The sequence below is a fragment of the Hetaerina americana genome, unplaced genomic scaffold (genome assembly GCF_022747635.1).
Source record: "Hetaerina americana unplaced genomic scaffold, ioHetAmer1.1.p SCAF_61, whole genome shotgun sequence".
Classification (NCBI taxonomy): domain Eukaryota; kingdom Metazoa; phylum Arthropoda; class Insecta; order Odonata; family Calopterygidae; genus Hetaerina; species Hetaerina americana.
This window is the reverse complement of record NW_027287217.1, coordinates 347799-360429: the sequence shown is the minus strand read 5'-3', so window position 1 is coordinate 360429 and position 12631 is coordinate 347799. Positions and strand designations below refer to the sequence as shown.

The window sequence follows — 12631 nt, the reverse complement described above, 5'->3', positions numbered from 1 at the left end:
TTTCAGCTATCAAACCTAATTCCGTGGTTGGTAACAGTTTTGATTTCTCATACTAATAAAAGATTTTGCCCAGCCATACTCAACAATTTGTGTGCTCCCCTCTGGGTGCAAAGGTGGAGGTGGTGAGCGAGGGGGAGGATGAAGATGAGGGTGAGGAGGGGGAGGAGGAAGATGATGCCATCTCGCTGCCCAACAATGACAAGTCGAAGCCTGCTTCCCTTGATAAGATGATTGCCCTTGTGGCTGTGCTAGTGGAGAAGTCCCGAGGGGAGGACCATCGCCTGGGGCTGCTGCCTCCTGATCTCAATACCGTCGCTGGTGGGAAGGTAGGGTGTTGAGCCCAACTGTGGTTGGCTGGGAGTGATGCATCAGCCACCAAAAAACTTAGAGTAATCAACCCAAAGAATTATTAATTTTGACGAAGGGAAACATGCTAATGTTTAATCGGGAAATGTGCCTGACTGCGGATACCTGTGACATTGTATGTATGGTATTTCATCATAACGTATTGTTTTTTTAAAGCCCCCAAAATTTCAAAGTGTGAGAGGACACCACGGTAGCTTACCTATTTTGACGTGATTTTTACACTTCGAAATTGTTGCATCAATAAGTGTGGTTATACCAGAGTAACTGCAACATGTACATAATTGTGTATGAGCATGAAATTAATAAGAAATGATAATTGAAGCACTCAAATCTTTTAAGAGTCTTTTTCTTCAAATCTTTTCAAATATTTCAAAAGATTCATGCAGTTATAATTGAATGCTCTTAAAGTAAACTGTGAATTTCTTCTGAAAAAATATTGTGAAGTGAATTTGCTGCAGTGTGAACTCATTGTAAGGAAGAACTCTCTGTATAATTTTATAGATGAACTTGGGTGGTTAATATAGTTTGTTTTCATGCACCGTATGATATATATCAATGCTTGCCAAGTACACTTGTGCCATCCTTATCCACATTATGCTTGAGAAATAAGTTAGTAGAAAACATAAGATTACATTTTGTGTTTTTTTTTAATTAAGTAAATAAAGGATGCAATAGTATGCTACAGAGGGAAAACCAGAACAGTCTGAATTGTTTTGAAATGTATTAAACGCTTGTGCAGTAGGCTTATATCTTGAATTTCTTTGTTACTTGTCCAGGGCTTTCCGTTCCTTTACCAGCAAATAAAGGACAACATCAATCTTCACCAAACAAGGAATTTGATATATGCTCTTACCCGATGGAATGAACGACTGGCCACTCACATTGTGGGAATGATATTTCAAGCCATCATTAAGCATACAGAGGTAAGTACTGGGAGAATTAGGAATTATGCCTTGTAAAATGTGTGTGCAGCCATTGTGTAGAATTTCACAGTTGATTTGGGTTTTTTTACGTGAAAGTAAAGCTCTTTAGAGGAATTATTTCAAGTATATTTCGTCCGATGTCAAGTCCCATTTAATATCAAAAAAGAAGGGCAAGTGAGCATTTTTGTAGCAAAAGGAAGACCATTTAAAATTTATGTTGCAATTTGTGAGTAATAGCAGAGGCAGAAACATGGCACCCATTTTAATTCTCTTGTTGAGGGTTATTTTATGAATAAAAACTGTTATTGGTATTTTTATTAAGTTCTGTGTGACCATTAATACTTGTGTATTGTATCCTGTTGATGGCCATCTGCTTTGATTGATTTGAATCAATTAGATTTATCGTTCAATTTTTGATAATGTCTTTTATAAGAGCATTAATATTTTTACATTTTCTAATTTGTAAATGTCAGGTTATGCATATTTTATAAAAGGTGATGGTAGCAGTTGAACAAACAGTTGAGTAATAGTGTATAAAAAAATTATTGGTTGTAAATGCTGAACCAGGTTTAAGGTAATCCGCAATCTTTTGTGAATGCGGCTGAAGTCAATATGATTGTCTTGCAGTGTTATCACCTGAACATCTTCAAATTAGGTATCCAAACATCCTAAATTTGCCAGTTATCCCAAGTATAAGCAACTTTTAATTATGGGAGTAAAATAATTCACTCTTTTTCCGTAGCAATCTACTAAACAATTTGGGCATGGCCACCAGATACTTATCTAGTGAAAGAATCTATGCCTCATGGGCAAAGTTAGTGTTTTTTCTCAGCCTGTGACATTTTCAAGCAATTGGATCTAGGTATTAATCTCTGCCAATTTTCTTGGAAATGTTGAAAGACATTTTTCACACCCTTCCTCAATTGATATTATATACGAACGCTGGCACAGTTGCTTAAAATTTCTGACTATGCCTTTGGCTTTTTAGTGATGTTAGTACACTTGCAGCCCTTACTATAAATGAAAGTCTTTGGATGCCTTTGATTCACAAGGATTTTAACTAATTCCTCATGAAATCATTGACGACAGAAATGTGCATACCTATAAATCATCTTATTAGAAAACCTATCTCCCAATTTATAAAGCCATTGATAATTACCTGATGAGAATGAAAAATTTTGGAAAATTGGCAATTCAGTGCGACAGGTATGGGGTGAGAATCAATATTAATAAAACAAAGGTTATGCGATTCTCTAGAAAGAAAAAGGCTAAGCTAAACATTAAAATAGGAGGGTAAAAACTAGAGCAGATAGAACAGTTTACGTATCTCGGTAGTGTTTTGGACCAACACGGTCAAAGTAGTAGGGACGTAAGGAGAAGAATTGCGCTAGGCAAAGAGGCTTTCACAAGGAGGAGGGAGTTGATGAGTGGGACGTTGAGTAAGGATGTTAAGAAAAGACTCGTAAAAACTTTGATATGGAGCGTAGCTATGTACGGCGCGGAAACGTGGTCATTGAAACAGGAGGATAGACGTAGATTGGAGGCTTTTGAAATGTGGGTGCGGAGAAGAATGGAGAAGGTGAAATGGACAGAGAAGAAAACAAACGAGGAAGTACTTGGTATGGTGGGCGAAGAGAGGGGTTTGTTGGGAGCAATCCTATGGAGGCAGGAAAAGTGGATGATGGGGGTATTGGCTGGCAGTGGGATGCTGAAAACTGTAATAGAAGGGAGAATGTTAGGCAAACGAGGAAAGGGCAGGAACAGGATAGGAATGTTGGATGGGATGAAGGGAGGAAGAAAGTACTCAGAGATGAAGAGGGGCCTGATGTAGAGTGGGCGGGATTGTGTTTTGTTAGGAGTCACAAAATATTTGGTAGTTGTGTCCATCTGAAAACCTACCTTAACCGGTAGATTACCTTATTATAATAATAATAAAATTGGGAGAGTATATGCGGTCTTTATGCAAAAATTTAGATATTAAGGCCAATGAAATTCCATTTTTCTTCCTTATGCATTGAAATCCTTTAATAATAGCTTTGGTTTAAATAAATACATGAATTTATCTTTTTTCAGAATTATTTTGTTTCTGTCATGTGTTTGATTAGCTCTGTAGATATGTAAGCGTAGAATTATATTCTGTGGCTAGGGTTTATTGCTCGAGGTTCTATATTGGTTGTGATTTAAATCCTCTTGCAGGTGTGCCAACCATTTTTCAAGCTCCTCACACTGATGATGGAGGGTGGCAATGGTGCGGTCCCTGGCCTCCCTTGTTTCACGCAGCTGGTGCTGCAGAGGGTGTGGGAGGCAGCTGAAGCATGTCCCCAAAGTGCCCTTGATTGGCTGGCTGTGCAAGCACCTCGCAACAAGTTAGTCCATGCGTGGGTTCTTCAAAGCCTCGACACATGGGTGGAGCACTTCCTTATATCCCATGCCAACCAAAGAGTGAGAGCAGGTAATTTTTTTACCAGAGCAACTGTACTTGTGCTTCTTGTTAGAGCTAGTTAATCACTTTGGCTTTTCTAGGGTGAAAGGTTTGTGGCAGTGAAGAAATTAAACATTCATTTTCACTGACAACATTGTTTTTCTGTATGAGAGACCATAATATGAGGGTTGCTATTTATATTTTTATCCTATTAATGAAAAGACAGTAATTTATTGTGGAAAATGGCTTCATTGGTTTTTGAAGTATTCTCCATGATAATCAATACACTTTTGCATGCTCTCTAACCAATTTTCATAAGAGCTTTTCAACTTTGATTGAGGTACTTCCAGAACATGGTTTTTGAATGCATCAAGGGCTTCTTCAGGCGCCGAAAAACGTTGGCCCAGCAATTTTTTCTTGATAAACAGGAATAAAAAGAAGTCATTTGGTGCTGAATCAGAGCTGTATGGAGGATTCATTAGTTCGACGTTTTGGCCAGTCAAATAGGTAGTTGTTTCAGCCGATCTGGTAGAGCTTGCATTGTCATGATGAAGAACAATCCTTTGTTGCTACCTTATTTTCCATATTTCACTCAGCACTTCTGGCAAACAAATGCTAGTGTACCATTTAGAATTCACGGTTCTATGTTGCTCTAATGGTGTGGTTGCCACATGTCCAATTATTCCCAAGAAACAGGCAATCACTTGCTTCGATGTGCTTCATGCACGAATCACTTTTGTCTGATTTGGCTCGTCTTCGAAGACCCATACAGTAGATTGCTGATTTGTTTCAGATTCATACACATAGATCCAAGATTTGTCACCTGTGCAGATGTTGTACACAGCTTTTGATGACATGCAATTGTATTTGTTGAGCATTTCTTTGCTCCAATTGACACTAGTATCTTTTTGAGCTTTTGTCAAATTATGCGGAATCCAAAGCGAACAAATTTTTTTCACCGCTAAATATACGAGGGTCATCCGGAAAGTAGTACCCGTTCGTGCCGCATGAAGTGCTGACGACGCGAGTAGCCGCTGGACGAGGTCAGATAGCTTCAGTGGCTTGTCTGCCTTCTCTGAGCCAAGTTGCGTGACGCTAGCATTGCCTGTGTTGTTTCTGTGATTGTTTACAATGTTTAAAAAAATTGAGAACGCCGCCAGTTGTGAAGTGAGGGCAGTGATTAAATTCCTCAATGCAAGAAACGTTCGCCCATGTGATATTCATCGCCAATTAAAGGAGGTGTATGGAGACAATGTAATGGACGAGTCGTCTGTTCGGCGGTGGTGTCGCAACTTCAACATGGGGAGGGGGAACACACACGACGATGAGCGTTCGGGGAGACCGTCTGTCATTACAGACCAACTGGTGAGCTCAGTTGACGAATTCGTGAGGAACGATCGGCGCGTCACAATTGATGACATCTGTGAGCATTTTCCCAATGTTTCTCGAACAATTGTTCATGAAATTGTTAAACACCATCTGCATTATGCAAAAATTTGTGCAAGATGGGTCCCTCGCGTATCTCAATGAGCTGGCGGCGAAGGACTATGCAGCAGGAATACAGAAACTTGTCACACGTTATGACAAATGCCTTAATTTGCTTGGAGATTATGTTGAGAAGTAGTTTAAAGTATCCTCTTTCAAATAAAATTTTTTATGTTTGTTAATATTTACTTTTGTGTCTTTATTTCACGAACGGGTACTACTTTCCGGATGACCCTCGTACAATACAATACCTTATTAATGCTTGTCATACTAATGATAATCCCCAAGGATGCCTCAATCTCACGATAAGTCACATGACGATCTTCCTTCACTAGTTATTGCACAGCATCAATGTTTTCTGGCACAACAACTGATTTTGGATGACCTTCACGACTTTCCCTGCTGAGTGGAGAGAGGCCATGATGGAATTCGATATACTAGCATTTCACAGTGGCAAAGGGTGGGGGCTTTATTGCCAAAAGTGGAAGTAAGTTGATCAATGTACTCCTATCTTGATAATCCACGTCGAAAGTCGTAAAAAATCATCGCACGAAAGTGTTCACGATATAACTCCATTTTTTTGCTGTGACAAAATTTTCGAGTTACTGTAAACAACATAAGTAATGATCAAACAACAAAATGTTCTGAAGAAAGTTAGCATTAAAAGAGTCAAACTTTCAGATGGAAACATCAGATGGCACCTAAAGCACTTTGTGCTGTCATGGCTCAAAATATAAATACCAACCCTCGTACAGTTGGTCTTTTTTAACTGAAACTCCTCTTAGTCAAACTCTGTCTAATATTGACAGATCAAAATGAATGTGAACTTAATTGGTCTTTGCATTTCACACTCTAAATTTGATCAATCCTTAGTTTTTTCAAAAAACTTTTCTCCAATAGCCAGAAATTATTTTCACTTGAAGTGTATTTCAACTTGAGCTGGTACATTACATTAAGTGTAAGGTAAATATGTCAAGCATTTAGGATTAGTCTCGTGAAATGATATACCAATGGTGAGCATTGTTCATTTTTCTTCATTTCTCCTTTAAGTTATCGAATTTCTATTCATTACTGGCATCATTCCGGGCATTTATTCTCCACGAGATACGTCCAACAAAACTGCATTCATATGTCCTTGGTTCATATTATATATGACTTTAAAAACTCATTGAAAACCAGTTGTGAAATCAGTTCTCCCTTGTCACCTCACGAATGTTTGGGCCCCTAGCCTCCCTTTGAGTGTCCTGAGACTTCTGACAGAATAGTATTACATGTATGCACTCTGAATTTTAATGTTTATTTGATAACTGTTGACTAATCACTAATTTTTGAAGAACTAAAACTTGTCATAGTGTCTGATTTTAGCACTTCGAATTTCATTTATGATCAGGGCTGCCATGGTGTACTGGTTATGGTACCGGGTTATTACCGGAGAGTTTCTTCTTTTATTGTATACAATGTTGCTGTGGAACATATAGCTGAGGACCGTTACATTATTTGAGGAAAAACATTAGAGTTGGTTTTTACGTAAGAGTGCAAATTTCTGTAGGAAATTATTGAGTACTGTTTTGAACTTCAGTTATTGATATTTCCCATGCAGAACTTATGCATGGGTACATGCAGGTATAGGATTCTCTGGGAAATGAAATGTAGTTTTACAAAAGAAAAACAAGGCAAGAAATACAAAAGATTATAAGAATATGTAGGTAGTTGGCACTTTTCTGGTTTGATACTATCAAAGATTAATGAACAGTAATTCATCAAGGGTTCATCATCAAGGGTATGGTAAGACTTCATCTGCAAAAACATTTTTACCTAGCTCTTAAAAATATGCATAGATTTGTAGATGATGTATATTTTGGAAGGGTGTTATGCAGCTTTATTCCCATTGCCAAAGTGTTGTGGCATAATATCTTTGTCCTTTGGTGGGTGACATGTATGTCCTTGTTACTTCTTGTACGATACAGGCATTATGATTGGAACTTGTCTTGAAAGATCACCCAGGCTTTGGATGTTTTACTGAATAGTATGCTTAGAATTCTGGGTCCGTATAAAATGTGCAAGCAAGAGTCCACTGTAAGGAATAATTTGGATTTGTAGGGTGTATGTAACAATGCATGTGGTACGGGATTAATTTTGTCTTATTTGTCATGGTTAGGTTTTAAATTTTACTTATCTTTGTAAGAGAATCGATGCGATCAATGCGAAAGTCATCAACTTTGATTCTATGTAGAGGTACCTCAAGTATGAAAAGCTCCTGATTCTGTGCATAGTAAACAACACCCTGAGCATAATACCTTAACCTGAAATTTTTTACACTGAATGAAATTAATAGTACTTGTTTAATTTTTCCTGAAGCTGCTGCGTACCTTCTGGTGTCTTTGGTGCCGAGTGTGAATTTCCGCCAAGGCTTTCGTGCCTTTCGGGGAACTGCTGCTTGTCTGACTCGGCCTGGTGATCCTCCGTCGGTAGTTGCCGAAGCAACTCCTATTCTGCACAGGGTATGGCTTCACTCACAAGTTTTTTTTATGTTTTCGTAGGCGTAGGATGCAAATGTAAATGATGCAGGTTAATCTTTGTTTTTTTAGGTATATTCTGTTTTGTTAAGACTGCTTAAACCAGCCCGCCTGTACATAGACATACAGACTCATGGAACTTCTAAGCTCACGGCATACTTCACTTTACTGTCATACTGTGCTGTTTCCAGGGTGGAGAAACTTATGGTGAGTATTATACTTGAGAATAAATGTTTGAATCTCAGTATAATTTAGGCAGTATGGATTATCATATGGCCAAGTAGTTAAATATGTTTAAGTTATATTGGTTTAATTAGTAATGGAACAGTTTCTCAATTGCAGTTGATCATAATTTTGATTCTGTTTTGGTGTGGTATGAATGTCTCTTTGATTGCTCCATCAAATAATTCTCACATATGTTTGTTCTCGAGGCCAAAAGATTCCTCTTGTGACTTCTTTTGCTTTTGTTTTCAGTTTGGACAATACTTCCTTGATTTGTGGCAGCTATTTCACCCTAAACTTGCAGAGCCATCGATTCCAGTGCATCACAATAAGCAAGCTGTATTATTGTTTTGGAACCAAGTATGCAACGATTGTCCAGAGAATGTTCAACTAATTTTACAAAATCCTCATGTGACCAAGAATATAGCATTCAATTACATTCTGTGAGTAATAATACATGATCTTATGCTTCATTTCAAGGGTACTTGTGGAAGAAGAATATTGACAGATTGCTCACTGCTCAGAAAATAACAAGAATAATTGTCTGTTAGGGCAAATGGGCTAAATATTATATAGGAATGCCACACAGCCCAGCCCAGGGGGCAGTGCACCCATATGGTATTCCTAAATTTGTTGATAGTTTCTCCCTCTGGATAGTTCAAGAACTTTCAATCAAGGCATAGACATCGTTGTGTAAGTGAAGTGGATTTTCACGTATGAATTTCAGAAGAAATTATATTCGTGAGAAATGACTTCCGTGGCCAAATTCATTTTTTGAATTAATTTGCTGCTTCATACACTTATCTGAGGATGTTGAATACATATTACAGGCCCTGACTTACCCTGATAGATCAGATCACCAATGTAAAATCAGTGAGATTTATTGTAGAATGGATAGAATTAAAATGTTGTTATTTTTCCTTGTACTATTAGAGATCAAAATAGATATGGCAGCAATCGCAAAGGAGATAATTAGAATTGGTATTGTGTATATTTGTCGATATCCTGCATTTTATTCTTTTTATTTAATACATCCATCTTTTAAACAATCAATAGCATGATTTGGATGTACGTATCCCATTATTGAATATTGTTGCACATAAATACTGTATTTTGTGTAATTAAAATTTTTCGAGTGCTTGATCAAACTAATATTTGTGTTGAGGTAACATAATTGCGATTGTGTATCTATTGCGGTGGCTTGCAGGATAGTGTGTAGATGTAGAATAATGGAATCCCATTGAACATATCTTAGCAATAGGCAATGTCAAGTATGTTTGATTTAGGAGTGCAGAAATAGTAATATTTAATTGGCAGAACTTAACGAAAAATAATCAGAACTCTGATAAAATTTATAAATGCAGATTTTAAATTTAATGGGTTCATTGTTTGGTACTACCAAATTATTTGTAATTCATTAACTGTGAAAACGATTTTGGATAAAATGTTGATCCGAGTATGATGTAATATTCATGAGACATTTTATCGACCCCGCCTATTTTCTATTTTATTTTTGCCACTCAAATCAATATTTTGTAGCCAAAGGCATTTCGAATTCAGATAGGTTTTCAGTCACTTCAATAAAATATTAGCAAAATCATTGACATTGTGACTAATATTTTGAAATTTTAATATTTGTGACATCGTTAAATGCCCAATACATTGAGGATATTTATTTGCTGGCAGTTAAGCTACACATTTCTGAAGTTTTTTAATCATACCCGGCAATTTGGTAACTTATTGTCAAGATATGTGAATTCCATGGCATGCAAATTCATGAAAAAATTAAATGTTTAAGAGTTCGAATTCTCACTCCCTCCTCCCTAGTGCTGACCACAATGATCAGGACGTGGTCCAGTTCAACCGTGCCATGCTCCCTGCTTACTATGGCCTCCTAAGGACTGTCTGTGAGCAGTCGAGGGGATTCTGTCGTCATCTAGCTGCGCACCAAAACATCCACTGGGCTTTCAAGAACATAACACCTTATCCAACACAATACAGCACTGTAAGTTTGTATTTGATTCTTAAGGGTACTTTCAGAATCCCAGTGTTAGTTTGGGTGCAGATAGTACCACTGTTGTCATCAAGTTCATTGTGTCTTGATCTTTGGGTTAATCCTTCATTGTGCGTAATGAATTTTTCCATTTGATCTCCAAGGCGGTCGAGGAATTGTTCAAACTGATGCAACTGTTTGTACTGAAGAGACCAGACTCCACAGAGCAGGAACTACGAGAAATTGCCACCTTCCGCAGGCAAACCCTCCAGCTGTATCTTGAGGTGAGTTGATTTCTTAGTCCCATTTAAGTCTCTTCTGTATTGACAACACTGCGTTTGTGGCATAAAATAATGGTATTGAAAGGCATTAATGGGACTACCAGTCTGAAATACATGTATTAGTGGAATACCTGAACTTAACTCTTAAAATACACTGTTCTCTCTATGGCCTTCAATCTATGTATCTTTTGGATAGGGAAAGGAAGAAAAAATGATTTAAAAGTTAATATAATGCATCTTTCAATAAGTTATTTAGAAACAATCATCGAAGAGATAAATTATCTGCTGCAAAAGTTGTCTTGAACTGCAAAAAGCTTGTTTTTAGTTATTTTTTTAGCTGAAATGGCTTTTTTTGCAAATTGCCTTAAACTCACCTATTGCTGTGGAATTTCATTATTGCTTAGACATTATTTCATTTTAAATTTGTTTGCATTGTGATGAAATTGTTTAAATAAAATTGAAACACGCTGAAAATCAAGCAGAAAGGATGCATTTTGTTAAGGGTGTAAAAATGTGAGGACCTTGCTGGATGTTTAAATGGTAGCATTTTGAATGCAAGCACAGAATCAGAAGAGAGCAGGCTCCAAATAGTTACTAGAAGTCCTGTTTTTCACCTTTGTTTATGTATATCTCAAAAATATAATATCAATATAGCCAGAAAGATATAATTTTAGTAGCTTGATTTATTGTGATGATTTAGTGAATTGATCGTTGGGTATTCATTAATTAAAAAATCGAATGGATCAGCTATTCCTAGTATTTATTGGTTGGATTTAGTGATGAAAAAAGGTCATCTACAAACTTTAAACGAAAGACTTAATTTTTTTACTTGAAGTTTCATGTATTATATTGTGTGTATTGCTGGCAATATTTTACATTCTTAATGGAAACATTGATGGTAATTGCAATTGTAATTTACACTTCATTACTAAGAAACACCATTTATAATGTAATGGCTGATTGTGTAGTTGAAACAAGTAGTTACTATTGTGATTTTTAGTATTCCTATGAAATAATTTAAATTTCCATTATTTTCAGATACTTGATGGACGTTCGTGCTGGGCAACCCTGGTTACGGCACTGAGGACTCTAATTGACAATGATGATGACAGACTATTTGTCATTTACAACAATGGATTCCAAATCCTTTTTGAGGTACGTTTATTTATCATCTTACTCAATTGCTCAACAATTGGTAATAGTTTTCGAGCAGTACCTTAATTTTTTGTTTCATGTCAGTTTTTATCTACATCAGTATACTGAAATGAATGAATTCTCCTGATTGTTGATTTCACCAAACTTCATATTTGAATTTATACTTGGTTCAAAGTTATGAAGTTCTGCACTGTCCCTCAGGTAAATCTTCGTCTACTGCTATGTCCACAACAGTTTTTATGTACTACTTCTCAGTTGTGTAATACTTTGAATATAACTATGACATGAAGAGGAGGGGTCTAATATTTTGTCTCTATAAATCTTTGCTTATAATATAAGTTGAATTCTCAAAGGATCTTATTGACCTTGGGCAGTTGTGGACCATATATCCTGAAATCGATAAAATTTTGTGGCACAGTGGGGGAGACTCTCAATTATCTGGGATGAATGGAAATTAATTATCCCTAGTAATGACAATTGTGATAATTCAATCTTCCCCCAAAAAAATTTTGCATTGCATTATGTTGATACTTAATGGGGTCCGTAGAATGTAATTTTCTCATTATAATTCAAGGTAAAATTCTCTTCACCACTGCACTGCTGGTGTTACCCAGCACGTGAACTTTTACATGGCAAATTTTAAGAGAAGGCAATGTTTAACCAAACAATGAACCAAAATATATAATGAAAAGGCATGATCCAGGGTTACCTATGCTGTAGGATGCTAATTTTCTGCTGTTCAGCATAGGGGTTTATTAATTTTTAACTAAGAAAGTTTGCAACTTACGAATGAGCTCTTCATCCCTATATATGTATGTAAGGTAACACCTACATATATTTTAAGTGTGAACTGATGAACCAGAATATAGATTAAGTGAAACTAGGTAAGTAAGATTAGCTTTTACCCAGCCTGGAGCCACCGTCTCTGATCCAAAAAAAACTGAAGTGCTATCCATAAGATGTTTTTATGTTCGCAGAACATGTAATGTAATAAATTCATGTACATCTGTATCCCATAAGGGTTAGTTAGCATTGGGAGTATAAATGACTTCGTTTTTAAGTTTCTGCTTTCCCAAATTAAAATTATATACAGTTAGAGATATTTATGTGAAGCTCATAAATGTGAAATGTTAATATGTATCTTTATCATGCACAATATAAACAAAAATATGTGGGAATGATAGGCTTTTGAGAATTGTTTTTCAGTGGCTGCCTTCTTTGATTCCAAATTAATACATATTTTGGCACAATAAGCTTATTTCGAGGCA

General features: G+C 36.6%; 1 protein-coding gene across 1 annotated transcript in view; it reads left to right on the top strand.

The window, feature by feature from the left end:
- Positions 1-12631, top strand: part of puf (ubiquitinyl hydrolase 1 puf) — an 88908-nt gene that overhangs the window by 63004 nt on the left and 13273 nt on the right. The window contains exons 38-46 of the mRNA XM_071594451.1: positions 114-326; positions 1143-1289; positions 3486-3741; positions 7555-7697; positions 7785-7919; positions 8187-8377; positions 9762-9939; positions 10092-10211; positions 11247-11363. Coding sequence (XP_071450552.1) covers positions 114-326; positions 1143-1289; positions 3486-3741; positions 7555-7697; positions 7785-7919; positions 8187-8377; positions 9762-9939; positions 10092-10211; positions 11247-11363 — 1500 coding nt within the window. The remainder of the gene's footprint in view (positions 1-113; positions 327-1142; positions 1290-3485; positions 3742-7554; positions 7698-7784; positions 7920-8186; positions 8378-9761; positions 9940-10091; positions 10212-11246; positions 11364-12631) is intronic.